This window comes from Gadus chalcogrammus, chromosome 11, assembly GCF_026213295.1.
Source record: "Gadus chalcogrammus isolate NIFS_2021 chromosome 11, NIFS_Gcha_1.0, whole genome shotgun sequence".
NCBI classification, from domain to species: domain Eukaryota; kingdom Metazoa; phylum Chordata; class Actinopteri; order Gadiformes; family Gadidae; genus Gadus; species Gadus chalcogrammus.
Window position 1 is genome coordinate 4,037,661 of NC_079422.1, and position 19,896 is coordinate 4,057,556.

General features: G+C 44.2%; 1 protein-coding gene across 1 annotated transcript; it reads left to right on the plus strand.

Moving 5' to 3' along the window:
• The first annotated feature begins 652 nt into the window (after positions 1-652).
• On the plus strand, positions 653-19,245 carry LOC130392466 (aquaporin-10-like). Its single transcript, XM_056602965.1, has 7 exons — positions 653-742; positions 1,332-1,458; positions 14,027-14,164; positions 14,577-14,695; positions 14,818-15,035; positions 15,134-15,280; positions 19,051-19,245. Exons 1-7 carry the CDS (start codon positions 668-670, stop codon positions 19,103-19,105), a joined length of 879 nt encoding a protein of 292 aa, XP_056458940.1. The 5' UTR covers positions 653-667; the 3' UTR covers positions 19,106-19,245.
• Positions 19,246-19,896: the final 651 nt, after the last annotated feature.

Sequence of the window (19,896 nt, forward strand, 5' to 3'; positions counted from 1 at the left end):
TTGTATAAGGGGTTTTAAGTTGCTTCTTTTTTTGGGGGCTTTGTACATATGTTATCAGTTCATATAGGGAGATATGTACGATGCTAACAACCCTGTTCATAACTTTACACACTTGGTGTGCACAAAAAGGGACTTTTGACAAGGGTCAAAGTCCTTAAGGCTGTCACCACTACTTGAATATCAATGGATGGGGGTGGCTGGGGGGCTTATTGATTAGACAAACAGAATCTCCCTCTTTATTATCTCCAAGTCAATTAAAGCTAGATATTAGTGCACTATCACACAGGGGAGATAGTGTGACTGTGTCAGCCAATCTTCACCTGTTAGTTATCAAAGTTATTAAAGCAGCTTACGCTGTCCAACCGTTCCAGGTGGTGATTGTCTGTAAGAGTCCAGGTGGAACCGAGAGCAGGGAGTCAGTCTACCCCAAAAGCACTGGCAGAGTGCAGTTAATATCACTATTTGAATTATATTGGGAGGATCATTGCACTCTACCGCGGATAGAGAGGAGGACTGGCAGGAGGGCCGGCTTCTGGTACCGAAAGAGGAGAAAGAAGAGCTCAACACGGAATAACGGCCTGCAAGAGCCAGGGCTGGATGAGAAACTAGAATTCATCATTATTAAAGAGTCAAGTAACATACATCTCTGACAATTTCCCTGTCAGAGATGGGGAAACTGAGGGTGAAATACGCACTGATACGGGAATGCATGGCAGAGTTCATTGGGACCTTTGTCTTAATGGTAAGTGAATTACAGTAACATTACCGTGGTTGATTACATTGATATCTTGTATTATATATTGTTCCATTCCCTATTTAGATGACTCTTAGCGAACCTGTCCCTTGAGAGTTAATTCTTATACCACCTCATAAATAGAAAGCTTCCTTGTAGCTCTGAGGTTGTATGGAAGTTTAGCATTATATGTGTCTATTTATATTAAATGAGTGACATTAAGGGTGTGTGGGGGGGAGGGGGGGTTTAAGTGTTCTTTTGTATGTATAGTATGAGTGTGTGTGTGTGTGTGTGTTTGTGTGTGTGTGTGTGTGTGTGTGTGTGTGTGTGTGTATGTGTGTGTTTGTGTGTGTGTGTGTGTGTGTGTGCGTGCGTGCGTGCGTGTGTGTGTTTGCTGGGTGTTTGCTGTGTGTGTGTCTGTATATTTGTTCACAAAGTGATATTTGCAACTATAACTCTTTCTGCCAAAAGTTGTAGTTTTGTAACCAGAATAGCGTTTTTCCAGTCTGTTACCTCTACAGTTGTGTCCCAGAATTACCCAACTTTACCGTCCCTGACCCCATCGTTATCTTTTCTCCTGGTTCCTCCCGGCTGGCAGATGTTTGGCTGTTCGGCAGCAGCACAGGTCAAGACCAGCAGAGAGACCAGAGGCCAGTTCCTCTCAGTTAACATGGCCTTCTCTGTTGGGGTGATGTCAGCAATGTACCTCACCATGGGCATCACTGGTAAACATACATCAAAAACATCTCTTTGAATTGACTGCATGCCTCTGTATGAGCCAATTTAGATGCAAGACCATTCCATAGTCAATTCTGAATACTCAGGCCATCACTTCCATGATTGGTTAGTTATTTCCATATTTCCTGTCAATCACAGGTGCGTTACAGTTTTTTCCTATCGTTTTAGGCAATTTACCTAAACCATGTTCACATTCCCTAAACACTTCACACAGTGAGCATACCAGTAGACCATGTGAACCAAACTGTGGTTACTTGCCCCTATGCTAAGATACAAATGCTGGCAATGACGCCTTCTTCCAAATTTCATGGATACCTGCCCCAGTCAATGTTCACTACCGGCAAAACGCTGTGGAACTACAGCATATTTTACCAATGTTTAGATACTCTGTTCAAAACAGTGAACTTTCTGTTCAAAACCTAACAGTAATTTAGATCACTGTAGATGGAAAGATGCTGCATTTGGACAGACAAATGAAGTTACATGTTTGAATAAGAAAAAATATTTAGTTTATAGTTTATTTATTTTATTTTACAGTAATTTAGATTTTTTTTCCCCCTGTGCACCATAGTTCTTGGTGAATTGGCATGGAATTACTTTTTTTACGTAAAAGCAACACTACATACAATGATCTGTACAAAACACAGAGGATAAGTTTTGCAATGCAAAACACCTGGTGGTCATTTCAGCTAAAGACCTACTCAGCTAAAGACCTACTCAGGTGTTTTACATGTAATTTGTGCCTCGTTGAAAATTGTTATTCTCAGTTTCTCATAAAACACTTACAGTATTTACTGTATTTACAATTACAGTACATTTACCACACTCAGTTGTGACATCTTTTGTGGGAGGTAAACCGACATATGAACACTGTCAGCAGATACTTGGCTTGGATTGTCATACTGTAATATTACAAACTTTATTACTGTAGTCCAAAGAAGTGTTTGTCTGTGTTTTTTCTCTTTTTTTCAATGCAACACTACAGGAAATCTATGCCAAACTGGAGGACACAGCAACATTTTATATATGCAATTGGCAATGCTTCAAGATGTTAGTGTTTTTTAGGTCATAGTGTTCTGAGAGGAAACATGTGTTAAGTTATGGCAGCATTGTTTGTGGTGTGGTTGTTGTAGTGCATTTTGCACCAAAGGTTAACAGATATGCAGAGGTGTGTGTCTCTAAAGCCCACTGTGTTAAGTGATAGGGAAAAGTGACCATACTATGGTCACCATAGTATGAGTACATGACCGAAAACGATAGGAAAAAACTGTAAAGAGGACACTTCTCAATGGAGTAATGTTGGGAGTTCTATTTCATTCTTACTGACTGCCAGAGGAAGTGCTTAACACTGGATGTTATCCATCGCACATGCGCAGGTCGAGTATTTAATATCAAAAAAGTCACACGTGACCGGGGATGACGTCGGGGCGCCCGTCTATATAAGCCCACGTCACTCTCAAAGATGTCCCTTGTATCTTCTCACAGTAGCGAGAAGAGTTTAGTACGGAATAAGCTTGAATAAAAGTAATATTAGCCGGTGACTCTTGGCTGGTAGCCCTGCAACCGCATGGGTGGAGCCATGGATTCATCCTCCAAGGGCTGCGATTAGTCACGCACAGCTTTGTTACGAACGCCGCATACCGGTCTTTTCGCCGGTGAGCTCGGCTCACATTAGCGCTAGGCTAACACAGCGTCTTCACCAGCTGTAGCCGCTGCTAAGGTAAGTATTCTCTCTGTGTTAGCTTTAAAGTTAAGTAAGATAAGGGGATCCTGTTTTCGGCCCCCGCCTTGCTGCATCCGAGATTGCCATTACCGACGTTTGCTGCCTTTTGTGCCTTTTTAAAGCGTGTGCTCCCTTGTTTGGAATTTAAGAGTAGAAGCTCCCCATTGTGTTTAGGGCTAGTGGGTAAATAAGAAAAATTTATTAATTTGGAAAGAAAAAAACAAATCACTGTTTTAGTTTTGAGTTTCTTACGTTGAGCAGTTGCTGCCCTTTTGTGGAATTATTACTCTCGGGTGCTTTCACTCAGTAGTAACTACTTCACTCTGGAAAAATACTATTTTGGATAGCTTAATTCCCCCAACATGTTAGGCTCACATGGTTGTCGCACTTGCATGGCTCCACTGCTAGCCCTAGATGGTCATGATGAATGCCCTGCATGCCTCGGTGGGGTCCACCTGAGGGAGGGGCTGTCTGACGATCAGTGTATGAATTGCAGTTTCATGCCACATGGGCTGAAAGTGGCAAGACTAGCCGAGGTGGAAGGACCTCAGGTTGAAGGCGAGCTTCCTCTGCCTCGAAGAGAACCAATGGTACGAGTACGGTCCCCACCCAGGGCTGCCCCGCCCAGGAAGAAGGCTAGGAAGGCTGACGGTTATGCTGCCAAAGTAGACAAGCTAGTGTCAGAGTTCGGTGAGATTAAGAGTTTGCTCTTTAACCTTCAGCCAGTTAGGTTAGCGTCAACCCAGGGTTCAATCCCTCAGGTTGAGGCTCCAACTACACCAGAATGGGACGGAGATGCCCTGTCTACGAGGGCTTCCTGTAGCCAGTTCTATGAGGACAGGCCGGGACAGGGCGAGGTATAGGCTTCTACCCAGGCTTCTGGAGACGGCTCCCAGCATGTAGGGAGTGGATCTAGGGCAGGCTCAGAAGCTTCCCCGGCCATGGTTAAGCCAGTGGTCCGACTGGCACTGGCACGCTTAGGGTTGGAAGCAGTAATTGCTCCAGCTAGTGCATTCTTTAGGCGTGTCCCGCCACAAGATACTAATTCTATTTATATTGAGGAGCTTCAAAGATGCTGGCCAGACCCCAGGGGCCGTATTCACAAAGCATTTTATCTTACCGCTAGGAGTGCTCCTAACTCGCGCTAAAACATTTTGCGTAGGATTTTTTTCTTAAAAGTTATTCACAAAGCCGCTGAGACCTACTCTTACTAAGGATAAATCACAAAGAGTGAACTAAGAGTGACGCGCCGTTGCTATGGATTACGTCAATTCTCGTGCACGAGTTTAGAAGCGGTCAGTTCGGTGATTGGTTGTTCAGACGAGCCCACTGAATCACTGAAAAACAAGGAAATAGCCTAGGCTAGAAATGAATTCCTATTAAGTAGTTATAGTGCAGTTAGCAGAATACACGCATGATGACAATTTTGTGCAGACCACGATAATGACGTTGTAGCCTGCACGTTCAAGAGAGAGAGAAAGCAAACAATAAAAATACGTAAAATCTAAAAGAAAATAAATGTTACGAACTACCCAAGTGTTGACTGATTTGTGCCAAGGTGTTTACCTAAAATGTGTTTTCAAAGTGATCCCTAAATGCCAGTCCACTCGGTTCCACACGGCCAAATTCCTTGTAATGTTGATCGCCATCATCATCACCATCATCATGGTCTGGCTGCGGAATGTTCCTCCGCTTGCAAAGGTTGTGTAGAATGGCACATACAGTGATTACTGTGCTTGCCCTCTCTGGGGTGAGGCGTATTTCGCCGTGGAGGACATGAAACCGACGTTTCATCTGCCCAATTCCTCTCTCCACAACATTTCGTGTATGTTCGTGTGCTCGCAAAGAGCCAATACGATGTGTTTTACGCATAGGACTAAGCGTAATCTGCGTAATCACTTACATGTTACACTTTAACTGTGCTCCCGGTTGTGGATTAAGGTAGGGTGTCTAGAGCCACGTCTTGCATGGATAGTCACTGTCACCCAGCAAGTGACACCCAACTCCTACATCTCAAAAAGCTGCCTCAGACCGCTCACCATTAAAATGCGCGAATCATGGGTAGCTGAAGATCCAGGCCACTTTGCAACAACATCCAGTAGGCTATGTTAAAATTTGCATCAAAAACAACCTGCGTGTTGATGGAATGCACTTTCTTCCTATTGACGAACACGTCCTCGTCTTTTGATGGCGCAATTATTTTTATTTTTTATAAGTTATATATATTTTTTTATAACTTATAATTTTTATAACATTTTATTTCGGGACTAATCGGATTATTCCTGTTAGTCAGGGATGTTATTGCATCGCGCATTAACTCCACAATAAGTTGAATACCCTAACATTTCGTCTCGCAGGCATTTTAAGATTCTTTGTGAATAGGTCTTACTGAGTTAGGAGTCCTCTTGAGGACTTTTAAGCTCTCCTAGACTTAGGTGCTACTTTTAGTCCTAAAATACTTTGTGAATTGCTCTTAGTGAAAAAAGTTAGGAGTCCTAAATTTAAGAGTGACACGCCCATTATTTTTAGGAGTTACTCTTAAATTCGCCAGTTAGGACCTACTTTTAGCCCTAAGATCCTTTGTGAATACGGCCCCAGATCTCTATCTCATCACACCAGTGACAGCAGGGCCTTGGCTTCAATGCAGAATGCCAGCAAGCATGGGCTTCACTGAATGCCAGCTCTAGAGCCGACCATTGCCCCACTCATTGTGGCACCAGAGGAGGTGTTGCGGCCGAGTGCTCGCTGTCCCAGGCCACAGTGTCGCATCACTGCTGACCTATTAACGAGGTGCTATGACACAGCGGCCCGTATGGGCCATATCGGAAACTCCTTGTCCCATTTGATACTGGCAGTGTTCCAGTCCTTGCAATCATCCAGTGCAGATACTTCAGCACAGAGTCTAAGTGACACCTCTTTGCAGGCGTTTGCCTTCATGACCAGAGAGCTTGGTAGGCTGATGTTGTCACTTATGCTGGCTCACTGCCAGGTATGGCTGGCCACCAGGTATGGCTGGCCACCAGGTATGGCTGGCCGGCAGGTATGGCTGGCCGGCAGGTATGGCTGGCCGGCAGGTATGGCTGGCCGGTAGGTATGGCTGGCCGGCAGGTATGGCTGGCCGGCAGGTATGGCTGGCCCAGTCTCCATTATCAGAGCCATGCCGGAGAACCCTCCGCACTCTCCCCGTAGTTCCGTGAGAGCTGTTTGGCACAACAGCACAACAGGCCTTGGATCGTGGCATCCAGGCTAACCAGACACGGCAGCAGTTTGCTAGCCTTCGGGGAGCTACATCTCTACCGAGACAGCAGCCTCCACAAGGTTATGGCACCAATCGTCCTCTGCCACCAGCGCGTCCTAGTGGTTATCTCAGGACCTCACCAGCTCCTGAGCGACCCTATCAAGCCCGTCGGGCTCTCACAAGGCCTGCACCCCAGGCACAGATGGGTCGGGGTTACCCCCCCCCCCCCCCCCAGGCCCCCAAGAGGACATGGGGGCAGGTACTGACGGCTCAGGTGCGGGCGTCGGGCGCCTCGCCCAGCAGCACCTCATCTGCTCGGGAAGTTGCACTACAGACCCTTGGGTGGTGGCCACGCTTTCCCAGGGGTACAATCTCCAATTCCGACGCCAGCCCCCAGTTTTCAGGGGGATCAGACTGACTACAGTCAGCGATCCCACAAGGCAGGAGGTATCCACCCTCCTGGAGAAGAAGGCCATCGAGATCGTAGATCCTCAGACACAGCAAGGTGGGTTTTACTCAAAAAAAAGACGGTGGGTTTCGCCCTATACTGGACTCACGAGGGCTGAACAGTTTTCTGAAAGTATTGCCTTTCCAAATGTGCTCCAGGCCGTCGCACGGCAAAGCTGGTTCACATCAATAGATTTAAAGGATGCTTATTTTCACGTCCCGATAGCACCACATCACAGGCCATACCTGCACTTCGCATTCGAAGGGCGGGCCTACCAGTACAGGGTCCCATTTGGGTTATCACTAGCCCCACGGATCTCCACAAGGTCCATGCGGGCAGCGCTCGCACCAATGCAAGCCACCGGAATGAAAATCCTCCCTTATCTGGACGATTGGCTTATTTGCGCTCCAACCCGGGAACGGGCAGAGCAGGACACCACAGCCCTCCTAGGCCATATGGTCTTACAGTCAACTATGGCAAAGGTTGTCTTATTCCCAGCCAAAAGGTACTGTTCCTTGGCATAACCCTGGACTCCGTCCAAATGCTTGCCTTCCCGTCTCCCCGGCGGGTAGAGGCCATACTCCAGATCCTCCTGCATTTTCGGGAGGACAGGATAGTAAGGTACAGCCTCTTTCTCCGGCTGATGGGAATGTTGACGTCAGTAACGTCAATAGTGCCACTGGGCCTCCTCCACTTGTGGCCGTTCCAAGTTTGGATCAATGGCCTCCACTTAGATCCGAGGTTGCACGGATCCAGGAAAGTCAGGGTGTCCAGTCAATGTCTCCTGGCATTACAACCCTGGAGACGCAGGGCATTTCTTGCCAAAGGTGTCACACTGGGTTTGATCCCTCATGCCACGAGGTGGTGGTGACCGATGCTTCGCTCTCTGGCTGGGGGGCAGTGTGGCAGAACAGGGCGGTGTGAGGGCTCTGGAGTGTGCCGCACAGGAAACGGCACATAAATATGCTCCAGCTCCATGCTATTCATTTAGCGCTCCACGAATTCCTTTGAGGGGCAGACATGTTCTGGTACGATGCGGCAACAAGTCAGCTGTCTGCAATGGGAACCACCAAGGGGGCACAAGGTCGGCTCAGTCATTACAGGTTGCACAGCTACTTCTTGTATGGGCTCTCCCTTACATTTCCAGCCTCAGGGCTATGTACCTTCCAGGGCCACAGAACACGGTGGCAGTCTTTCTTTCATGCCAGAAACCTCTGTCGGGGGAGTGGCGACTCCACCGAGAGGTATTAGAGGCAATATGGAGCAATTATGGCACAGCCGAGGTCGACCTTTTTGCTTCAGAGTCCACAACACATTGCCCTCTCTAGTTCTCTCGGTCAGAGATGAGTCCGATGGGACAGGATGCCTTGGCACATCCATGGCCACATCAGCACCTTTATGCCTTCCCACCATTTCCACTGATAGGGTTAACTCTTGCCCCAAACTGGCCAGGGAGACCTTGGTTTCCAGTAATGTACAGGCTGCTGGATGGAGATCCATGGTGCCTGCCGAAGAGGCGGGACCTGCTCTCACAGCTGGGGGGCCACATCTGGCACCCAAGCCCAGAGTGCCTGCAGGCTGCAGCTATGGGTTTGGCCCTTGAGGGGCCTGATCCACTTATAATGGAATGTGACCAGGAGGTAGTTCAAAACATCATAGACTCAAGAGCTACCTCCACCAGGGCACTTTATGCTAACAGGTGGAAGATATTTGCAAAGTGGTGTGAGGCTCAGAGAGAGGTACCGGAGTGTTCCTCAGTGCCAATGATACTGCGTTTTTTGCAGTCCTTACTGGAAAGGAAGCTATCTGCTTCCACTTTAAGGGTCTATGTGGCTGCCATTTCATCCAGCTATATTAAGGTTGATAGCCAGACGGTGGGGTCTCATTCCTTGGTGACCCGATTTCTTAAAGGAGCCCAGCGGAGGAACTCCCCACGGGCTGTCAAGGTTCCCTCATGGGACCTACCTCTGGTACTTGGAGCCCTCCGTCTCTCCCCATTTGAGCCCCTGGATCAGGCGCCACTGAAATGGCTGTCGGCAAAGGTTGCCTTTCTTCTAGCGATCGCGTCAGCCAAGCGTGTGAGTGAGCTTCATGCGTTGTCAGTGAGTGAACAGTGCATACGCTGGAACTCAGATGGCACAGGGGTGGCGCTGTGGCCTAACCCATCTTTTTTCCAAAGAGATTGCCTTCGGCCCACTATAATCAGGTCATAGAGCTAGCAGCTTATGGCCCCTCACACCCACCGGATGAGGAAGCTAGCTCAGCAGAACTACTCTGCCCAATGAGAGCCTTGAGATGTTACATACAGGAAACTGCTGGTTTTCACCAGTCTGATGGCCTGTTCGTCTGCTACGGGGGCCCGAGGAAGGGGCATGCGCTGTCCAGACAGAGGCTTTCCAAGTGGGCGGTGGAGGTAATTGAGGAGGCATACAAGTCAAGAGGACTGCCTTTGCCTCTTAACATCAGAGGCCATTCCACCAGGAGTGTCTCCACCTCCTGGGCAGCAATACGAGGAGTGCCTCTAAGTGAGATTTGTGCAGCGGCCTCCTGGGCTTCAGCGTGCACCTTTGCCCGATTTTACAGGGTCAATGTAGCTGCTTACCACGCAGTGGCTGCAGCCGTTTTTCAGGAACCCTCAGGCCCTTCCTAATAGGTGGGTACAGGATTCCTCGTGACTACGTTGGTAATAGTCATCCAGTGTAAAGCACTGCCTCTGGCGGTCAGTAAGAATGAAATAGAACGAGAGTCACGTATGTAACTACGGTTCTTTGAATTCTGGATGACCGCCAGAGTTCTCTGTCACTCGGAATCTTGCGAGAAGATTCTGAAGGGATACTTGGAGAGTGACGTTTGCTTATGTAGACGGGCGCCCCGACGTCATCCCCGGGCACGTGTGACTTTTTTGATATTAAATACTCGACCTGCGCATGCGTGATAGATGACATCCAGTGTTAAAGGCCCACTATGCAACTTTTTTAGCCAAAATTACATTACAGTTTTTTCCTATCGTTTTAGGCAATTTACCTAAACCATGTTCACATTCCCTAAACACTTCACACAGTGAGCATACCAGTAGACCATGTGAACCAAACTGTGGTTACTTGCCCCTATGCTAAGATACAAATGCTGGCAATGACGCCTTCTTCCAAATTTCATGGATACCTGCCCCAGTCAATGTTCACTACCGGCAAAACGCTGTGGAACTACAGCATATTTTACCAATGTTTAGATACTCTGTTCAAAACAGTGAACTTTCTGTTCAAAACCTAACTTATCAGTAATTTAGATCACTGTAGATGGAAAGATGCTGCATTTGGACAGACAAATGAAGTTACATGTTTGAATAAGAAAAAATATTTAGTTTATAGTTTATTTATTTTATTTTACAGTAATTTAGATTTTTTTCCCCCTGTGCACCATAGTTCTTGGTGAATTGGCATGTAAAAGCAACACTACATACAATGATCTGTACAAAACACAGAGGATAAGTTTTGCAATGCAAAACACCTGGTGGTCATTTCAGCTAAAGACCTACTCAGCTAAAGACCTACTCAGGTGTTTTACATGTAATTTGTGCCTCGTTGAAAAAGGGCCTTCTTTGGCATTTGCTTTGGACTTCTTTACGTAGTTGGTATAGGAAAATGGATGCAGCAAGAGCAAGTGGCAGAGGCAGAGGCAGAGGAAGAGGCAGAGGAAGAGGAAGAGGTAGAGGAAGAGGAAGAGGTGGAGGTGAAGGTGAAGGTGAAGGTGGCGGTGGAGGTGGAGGTGAAGGTGAAGGTGGAGTAGGAGGAAGAGGAAGAGGAAGAGGAAGAGGAAGAGGAAGAGGAAGAGGTAGAGGGAGAGGTAGAGGAAGAGGGAGAGGGAGAGGAGCAGCAGCAGCAAGGACAGTTGTATCTGATGAAATCAGAGCAACTGTCATCGACCATGTAATCAATCATGGTCTGTCCATGAGGGAAGCTGGTCTGAGGGTTCAGCCGAACTTGCCAAGATCAACGGTGGCATCAATCGTGAGGGTTTTCACACAAACTAACAGGTACTATACAGTATTTACAGCATTCTGACTGTTGTGTTTGTGATTTGTTTCTGGATCATAGATTACGTACTTACTGTATGTAATTTGCATTACAAAAACTGAAAATTGTTATTCTCAGTTTCTCATAAAACACTTACAGTATTTACTGTATTTACAATTACAGTACATTTACCACACTCAATTGTGACATCTTTTGTGGGAGGTATACCGACATATGAACACTGTCAGCAGATACTTGGCTTGGATTGTCATACTGTAATATTACAAACTTTATTACTGTAGTCCAAAGAAGTGTTTGTCTGTGTTTTTTCTCTTTTTTTCTATGCAACACTACAGGAAATCTATGCCAAACTGGAGGACACAGCAACATTTTATATATGCAATTGGCAATGCTTCAAGATGTTAGTGTTTTTTAGGTCATAGTGTTCTGAGAGGAAACATGTGTTAAGTTATGGCAGCATTGTTTGTGGTGTGGTTGTTGTAGTGCATTTTGCACCAAAGGTTAACAGATATGCAGAGGTGTGTGTCTCTAAAGCCCACTGTGTTAAGTGATAGGGAAAAGTGACCATAGTATGGGTACATGACCGAAAACGATAGGAAAAAACTGTAATTATGCTGGTTGAGAGTTATTCTGATGGTTCTGCAACCATTTCTGGGTCGTTTGGTGGGTGTGTCATTGCCCCATGTCACCTCTCCAAGGAAAAAGCGCATATATGCAACTTGCTCTGTTCGGACCGACACAATCCGGATGTGACGCAGCAGAAGTAACCAATCGCGCCTCGAAAATGTAGTCAGATTGTAGTTTCGAAAATGCTTTACGGCACAGACACACACCCAAACATGGCCGGGCTAGATATAAACAGCCAGTTGCGAGGCAATTGTTGCATTCATCATGGATCAATCGACTGATAAGGGACCCAAGAGGCGACTGTCGGTGGAACAAAAGAAGAATGGACCAGAAAAGAGATCAGACACGAGTGAAAGGGGAACTATGCAACTTTTTTGGCTTGATTTACCTTAATATAACAGGCTAAGAGTCATTGCGATGGTTCTATTATACATTTTTGTTCGATTGTTCGTTGTTTCGACTCCCCCTTGCGCATCTTGGCGGAGAAAAGGAATATGTTTCTGCCGGCGACCCGCCGCCCACTCTCGCAGGAGTCTCGGGTCTCGCGAAGTAACGAATTGCTTTACGGCACAGACCCCCAAACCCGGAACCGGCTCGATTTAAACACAAGTAACTAAGGGATTGTTACATTCATCATAGATCAGCCGACTAAAAAGAGACAGAGAAACCCAATGTCGGAGGAACAGAAGAAGAGAAAAGGGAGACTGACCGACAGAGAGGCCAGACACGAGTAAACGTTGGGCAAGCTTTTCAGGAATAGCGTGAACTGAAAGAAAAAGAAGACTGCAAATCAGACGCCGACTTGGCCGTGTTGCTTTTGAAATTGAAAGTACCCTTGGGTGAACTTTGTCTTCGTGGTATTCTTGATGTTGATAGTCTCTGTACAAATGTGTTTGCTCAACCATTTTGTTGTGAGCCCTGTAAAAATTGCTTTCGTGACCTTTTTGTTCTGAGCCCTGTATGTTTCTAGCTTGCTTGGTTGCAACAATATAAACACCTTTGTTTCCATGGGTGTTTTGCTGTTCGTCTGTCTCGTCCCCCAGACACAGACTGAATCCCCGAATCCAGGTTCTTATTTATTTAGATGATTATGTTGGCCAACACTCTTACACTGATTGTTCTGTTCAACCTAAGATAAAACAATTATAATCTAGGACATAAATTCTCCCCGTCAACCATAAAAAAGGATGGATTTATGTTTATTGCAATACAAATACACCTTTTAAAAAATGTATAACCTTGCCTACACTTTATGAACATCTACTTCGGACATGGCTCCACGCATTCGCAGGCTACTTTGAAAACAAATGCACATGGCTCGCGTAGAAGTGCATGGGGAAGGGTCGTCAACGAGTTGTTACGACAGTGTTGTAAAATAACTACTACGAAGCTGTAGGGGGCGCTGTGTAGAGAAATGTGCGTGCCAAAACCAAGAAAACAGCGAAGAAATGCCCGAAGTTGCATAGTGGGCCTTTAAGCACTGCCTCTGGCGGTCATCCAGAATTCATAGAACCGTAGTTACATACGTAACTCTCGTTTTTTCTTTGTTTGTTTAGTCTTTCTCTTTTCCGCTGTTTTCTGCTCTATTTTCAAGTGTTTAATCACGCCTACAGAACCGAGAAAATGGATCATCTAAAAATCCAATGAAGAGCATGTTTCCAAAAATGAATAACAAAATCCTCCTTCCATGATTCAAACATGACATTTTTTGTTAAAATTAGGGATCGACCGATATATAGGTCGGCCGATATTATCGGCCGATATTCACGGTTTTTACGTGTATCGTACCGGCCGATACGCGGCTTATTTTCGCCGATATTTTTTTCGCCATTTTTTTCTACCTCCCCTGTTTTTAATATTTGTTAAATATTGTTCATCTACTTGTTCTTACTTGTTCTACCTCACCTGTTTTTACTATTTGTTAAATATAGTTTTTTATATTGAAGTTAAATAAATGTTCCTTTTTTTAAATTGAGACTTGTAACATTTGTTATCAGTGTAATTTTTATGATTGAGGGAGAAAAAGCAGTATCGGCTCTAAATATCGGCTCTAAATATCGGCTCAAGAAAATCTGTATCGGCATATCGGCTAAGGCTGATGAAAAAATATCGGTATCGTATCGGCCCTAAAAAATCTGTATCGGTCGATCCCTAGTTAAAATAGTAATGTACTATTGCCAACAGCCAACAATGATTAACTGGTGCTTCAACTGTCAATGTTCCAAAAAGTAAACATTGCATAATATTATCCTACTCATTCTGCTGGCTCACACTGTGAGATGTAGTTATGCCATTATTCAACCAGTGCTGGTTCTGTTGCCAAGCCATTACAAATATGGTTTCCTCCTTTGTCTCAAGGATTTCAATGTTGCGTAATTGCAACACTTCAACTATGTTGTTACTATAGATACTAAAGTTATGCATGTGACTCCTGGACTCAATAATTGTGAAAAACATGTCTCTCACTCTCTCCTCTGCTGTATAGGGGCTCATCTTAATCCTGCTGTGAGCCTGAGTTTTTGTGTGTTGCGCAAGGTTTCCTGGACCCGGCTGCTTCCCTACTCTCTCTCCCAGGTGATGGGTGCCTATGTGGCATCTTGCCTTGTCTTTTTGGTCTACTATGGTGGGTTTTGTGTAAATATTACTTTATACAAATTTGCAAAGGAAAACAACAGTAAATGCACAACAGATTAACAATATTTGAAACTGTATTAACGGTGGACCTTAAAAGGTGTATTCTTACTTGGTACAAATCACTGGATAATAAATGAAAAATAAATAATATAAAGCAGGCCTTGGCACTAGCATATGGAAGTTAAATTGTTGCCATTCATGAATTGCATTAGACCTGCACTCCTGGTCTAGAAAGTTTATCAAGAATCAAACGTGGCCCTCCACAAGTCAATTCATCCAGGAAATGTTTGTGTGGTCCACCCTTGGTGTTTGAATTTTATGTTAATGATTTGACCATGATTACATGATAATAGCACAGCCATTTCAGGCTGTATTTATTTTATTACTATAAACATTTTCAGACGCCATAATGGAATTTAGTGGAGGTGAGTTAACTGTTTACGGACCCAACGAGACGGCGTCCATCTTTGCCACATACCCCTCAGAATATATCTCTCTCGGCAGAAGTTTCCTTGATCAGGTCAGTTTGACATTAGATAAGAGTAATAAAGTGGTAAAATTGTGTGATTGTTTTGATAATAAGCAATCCCGTTTCGCTAGCATTGGACTTTGCTAACGGTGTGTGGTATTGCCTCTTCCCAGGTCGTCGGGACAGCCATGCTGTTGCTATGTATTCTGGGTCTGGGGGAGGAGAGGAACACACCGGCGCCCCCAGGCCTGATCCCCCCCATCGTGGCGACGATAGTCCTCGGTATAGCCATGTCAATGTCAGCTAATTGTGGAGGTGCAATAAATCCTGCGCGAGACCTGGGACCACGCCTCTTCACACTAACAGCAGGCTGGGGCGGAGAGGTCTTCACGTATGTTTCAAACACGATGAATCAGACATCTGCAAAACACACTCTAAACTAATTACATTAAATATATTTGGGCATGACCCCTTCAATCCTCTTATCAGGTGTTACAATTACTGGTTCTGGGTGCCGCTGGTGGCTCCCATGATAGGAGCTGTCTTGGGGACTCTGACGTATAAGGTCTTCATTGAATGGCAGCTCCCTGACCCGGACCTCCCCTCGGACCTGCCCATCCCTCCCATCCCCACCAAGGACTACAAGGAGCTCCAGGCAGCTATGGGAAATGGAGTAGAGTTGAAGACGGCCCGTTTGTGAGCCCAATTTAAACTCAATATGAACGAATGAATCCAAATCCATGATAAATGAACTGCATTTATGCAGTTCATTTTGGCTACTCAAACCACTACTCATTTAGAATAAGTGCTTCACCATCACCTATTTATCCACACATCCATACAATGAAGACAATGTCAATGATGCAGGTGAACAGCCAGTTATGGTTAGGAATCTTGCATGGGGTCACCTCAACACTTCAGGAGGAGCAGGGGATTTAACGATCAACCTTATTGACAGAAGAAGCTTTAACATCGGCCTGTGACTACCCTATGGCTCTCTAGTGAGAAAAAGCAATAAAACAGCAATGTTGTTTTTGAGGATCTACTTGAAAAATTGCAAGATGCAGATAATAGATGAAGATTGTACTCTGCACCGGAAGACATGAACAAACACACACACACACACACACACACACACACACACACACACACACACACACACACACACACACACACACACACACACACACACACAAAAACACACACACACTCATATACAAAAACACACAAAAACACACACACACTAAACACGCAGAGAAACCCACACAGACACACACACTCACACATATCTATATACAAACACTCAAACACACACAGACACATACACACACACACACACATACACACACACATACACACACACACATATACACAAACACACACAAAAAAACACATGCGCACACACACAAACATACAAACAAAAACACACACACACACACACACATATACACACAAACACACACAGACACACACACTCACACATATCTATACACAAACACTCAAACACACACAGACACACACACACTCACACCCACACACACACACACACACACACACACACACACACACACACACACACACACACATAAACACAAACATAAACACACACACATATAAACACAAACACACAGACACATAGACACACACATACACACAAATGGCATCCTGCCATCATTGTTCATTTCCTCCATTACTCTCCTAAAAGGTGCAGTTTGACTGTGTATATAATATCTATTTATATAATATATATAGGCCTATTGATTACACGGGTCTTCTCAATGCCGTGTTAGGAAAGTGGATTTTTTTGCCATCATTCGGATTAATCCGCAAGTAGGCTACTCGGGTAATTTATCATCCCCAGCGACGTCAACGTCTTTGGTGGACAATTTCTCTGCTGATCAACACTACGAATGCTGGTTACAAATAAATTGTAAAAAGACACACCGTGTGAAGTTGTTTTTTGTTTTGGTAAGTAGCCGTGTATTAAGCGGGATAATGTATGGAACATACACGCCGGGCAGGCATTATCGAAAATAAGACCCTTTATGCGAATCAAGAAACCTCCAATTCGCGTCGGTTTTCGAAATGGAATTTCACAATCAGTACTATGTTTTAATTAATGTATTATCACATGAAAATAATAATTGTTGTGTTTTCCTCAACTTATAATGAGCCCTTTAAATATATTTGTTTTCAATGAATATCTTCTGGCACCACACACCAGTAAAGGAAACCTCAGCATTCCCTACAACGTTGTAAATGGAGGGTTGAGCATTCAGTTACTGGACTCCTTTACTGTGGAACCAGCCCCCCCCCCCCCCCCCTCACCTTTCGCACCTTGTAGTTTGGCCTTGGCGTCTCGCAGTCTCTCTGTGTTTCCATATATTCTCCACAGCTCCACCCCCAGTCTGAACCAACTGCAATTATTCCCCTTGGTTTTCCTGGGAGTTTTTACTCAGTCGATGTGAGGGTTTAAGGGAAGAGGATGTTGTTATGATGCTCATGCTATGTAAAGCCCTTTGAGACAAACTGTTTGTAAAAACGGGCTATAAAAATAAAATTGCCTTGCCTTGCGTAACCCGCTTGGACTCTAATTCATATTCATGCTACATGAATAGAGATTATTATAGAGGTCTTATAGTCAAACGGTATAGGGTATATACACATTTTTATGTGTTTAGGCCAGTTATGAGATCTAGTTAACATCATTAAAAGTCATTTCCAAACACATTAAAGAAAAGAAAAAAAGCAGTTTTGCAGCAGTAGCACACTTTTAATTAAACAGAGTGGGATAGGAATCAGGTTAACAAAGCATCTAAGAACATCTAAGCTGTCTAACACATTACCAACGCAACATTGAAACATCATAAAACATCACAAAAAAAACAGCTGGAATACAAAGAGTTTGCTTTGTATTCCAGCTGGCCTGTTATGAGCAAATTTCTATACGCTACTATAGATCCATTCCAAAACATGTTCCAAGTAGGCTATAGGACAACGCATAATGCATCCTGGAATGAGTGAAGCTTGCCTGCTGACACGTTAAAATGACTGTCACAACTGCCATGAGCAAAACCATTTGTACTGTAGGCTACAGTAGCCTATTCGATATTGAATGAAGTAGGTTACTTTACACTCCCTGTCACTGTACAGAGTAGACAATATGATTTGCTTGTACAGCACCTTAAAAAACTCACTGTAGCCTATATTCATAGGCACACCCAGCCTCGCTTTCAATATAACACGCACTCGCAATTCTGTAAACACCATCAGTACATAATAATATGAAAACAATATAAAATATCTTTCAACAAGAAAAAATAATTTGTTTACTTTAAATGGATAAAGGTCAACAAATGCGCAATTTTCAGCTGTCAGAAATGTGTTGTGATCACTTTTATTCCTCATAGCTCTCAGGCTGTGAGGAAATCAGCAGCCAGCGATCTCAGGTCTGCTCTGCATGTATTAACTGTGGCTAAAGATCAACTGCACTGAAGTCATCATAACTTCATAAATTCTCATTTTCAAATGATTATGAATACTATTATTGTTATTTGAAGCCGTGTCAGTCTTGACTGTGGGTGGTGTGGTCCTCTGTGTCTGCTAGTGTCTATAATACAGCAATATTTTTGTCGACATTATCAAACGGAAGAACTTTTATTATGAAGAGCACAGGGCGAATGAATACGGCCCCAGATATTGAGTGGTAAATTCGTTTCGCTCAGTAAGAAACATGGTAAGAACCAAAAAACGAATAAACGAACTGAAATTTAGATTTTCGTTTTCTTGTCAAAACGAAAACACGAAAAAACTGCTTGTTTTCTGGTTTCTGCTTGCGTCAATTATTCCCAGAAAACAGGGGCCGTATTCACAAAGCATTTTATCTTACCGCTAGGAGTGCTCCTAACTCGCGCTAAAACATTTTACGGAGGAGTTTTTTCTTAAAAGTTATTCACAAAGCCGCTGAGACCTACTCTTACTAAGGATAAATCACAAAGAGTGAACTAAGAGTGACGCGCCGTTGCTATGGATTACGTCAATTCTCGTGCACGAGTTTAGAAGCGGTCAGTTCGGTGATTGGTTGTTCAGACGAGCCCACTGAATCACCGAAAAACAAGGAAATAGCCTAGGCTAGAAATGAATTCCTATTAAGTAGTTATAGTGCAGTTAGCAGAATACACGCATGATGACAATTTTGTGCAGACCACGATAATGACGTTGTAGCCTGCACGTTCAAGAGAGAGAGAAAGCAAACAATAAAAATACGTAAAATCTAAAAGAAAATAAATGTTACGAACTACCCAAGTGTTGACTGATTTGTGCCAAAGTGTCCACACGGCCAAATTCCTTGTAATGTTGATCGCCATCATCATCATCATCATCATCATCATCATCATCATCATCATCATCATCATCATCGTCTGGCTGTGGAATGTTCCTCCGCTTGCAAAGGTTGTGTAGAATGGCACATACAGTGATTACTGTGCTTGCCCTCTCTGGGGTGAGGCGTATTTCGCCGTGGAGGACATGAAACCGACGTTTCATCTGCCCAATTCCTCTCTCCACAACATTTCGTGTATGTTTGTGTGGTCGCAAAGAGCCAATACGATGTGTTTTTACGCATAGGACTAAGCGTAATCTGCGTAATCACTTACATGTTACACTTTAACTGTGCTCCCGGTTACGACGCTGAAGTTGGCATCCGATTCGCAGCATCCGATTCGGCTTGAAAACCACTTAGAATCTTCAAATCGGTCCTGATTGAAAACCACTACACCTAGACTCTTCAAATCTGGACTACATTATCACAGTGAGGCTATACATTATGTAAAACATAGTTTCAGATTTGTGAAACCTTTACCCTATTTGTGAAAATGCAATACAGACTTATTTGAATACTTTTTAGGGGTCCAGACCGCATTGCATTTTCACAAATAGGTTAAAGGTTTCACAAATCTGACACTATGTTTTACATAATGTATAGCCTCACTGTGATAATTTAGTCCAGATTTGAAGAGTCTAGGTGTAGTGGTTTTTAATCAGGATCAGTTCTAATGCGGTCTGGACCACTAAAAGCATTAAAATGTGCCTTTATTGCATTTTCACAAATAGGGTAAAGGTTTCACAAATCTGAAACTATGTTTTACATAATGTATAGCCTCACTGTGATAATTTAGTCTAGATTTGAAGAGTCTAGGTGTAGTGGTTTTCAATCAGGACCCGTTCTAATGCAGTCTGGACCCCTAAAAAGC

Coding starts and splice junctions, on each gene's coding strand:
- LOC130392466 (XM_056602965.1), top strand. CDS start 668: ATGGGGAAACTGAGGGTGAAATACGCACTGATACGGGAATGCATGGCA. Junction 14,165..14,576: donor TGTCTTTTTGGTCTACTATG/GTGGGTTTTGTG, acceptor AAACATTTTCAG/ACGCCATAATGGAATTTAGT. Junction 15,036..15,133: donor TGGGGCGGAGAGGTCTTCAC/GTATGTTTCAAA, acceptor TCCTCTTATCAG/GTGTTACAATTACTGGTTCT.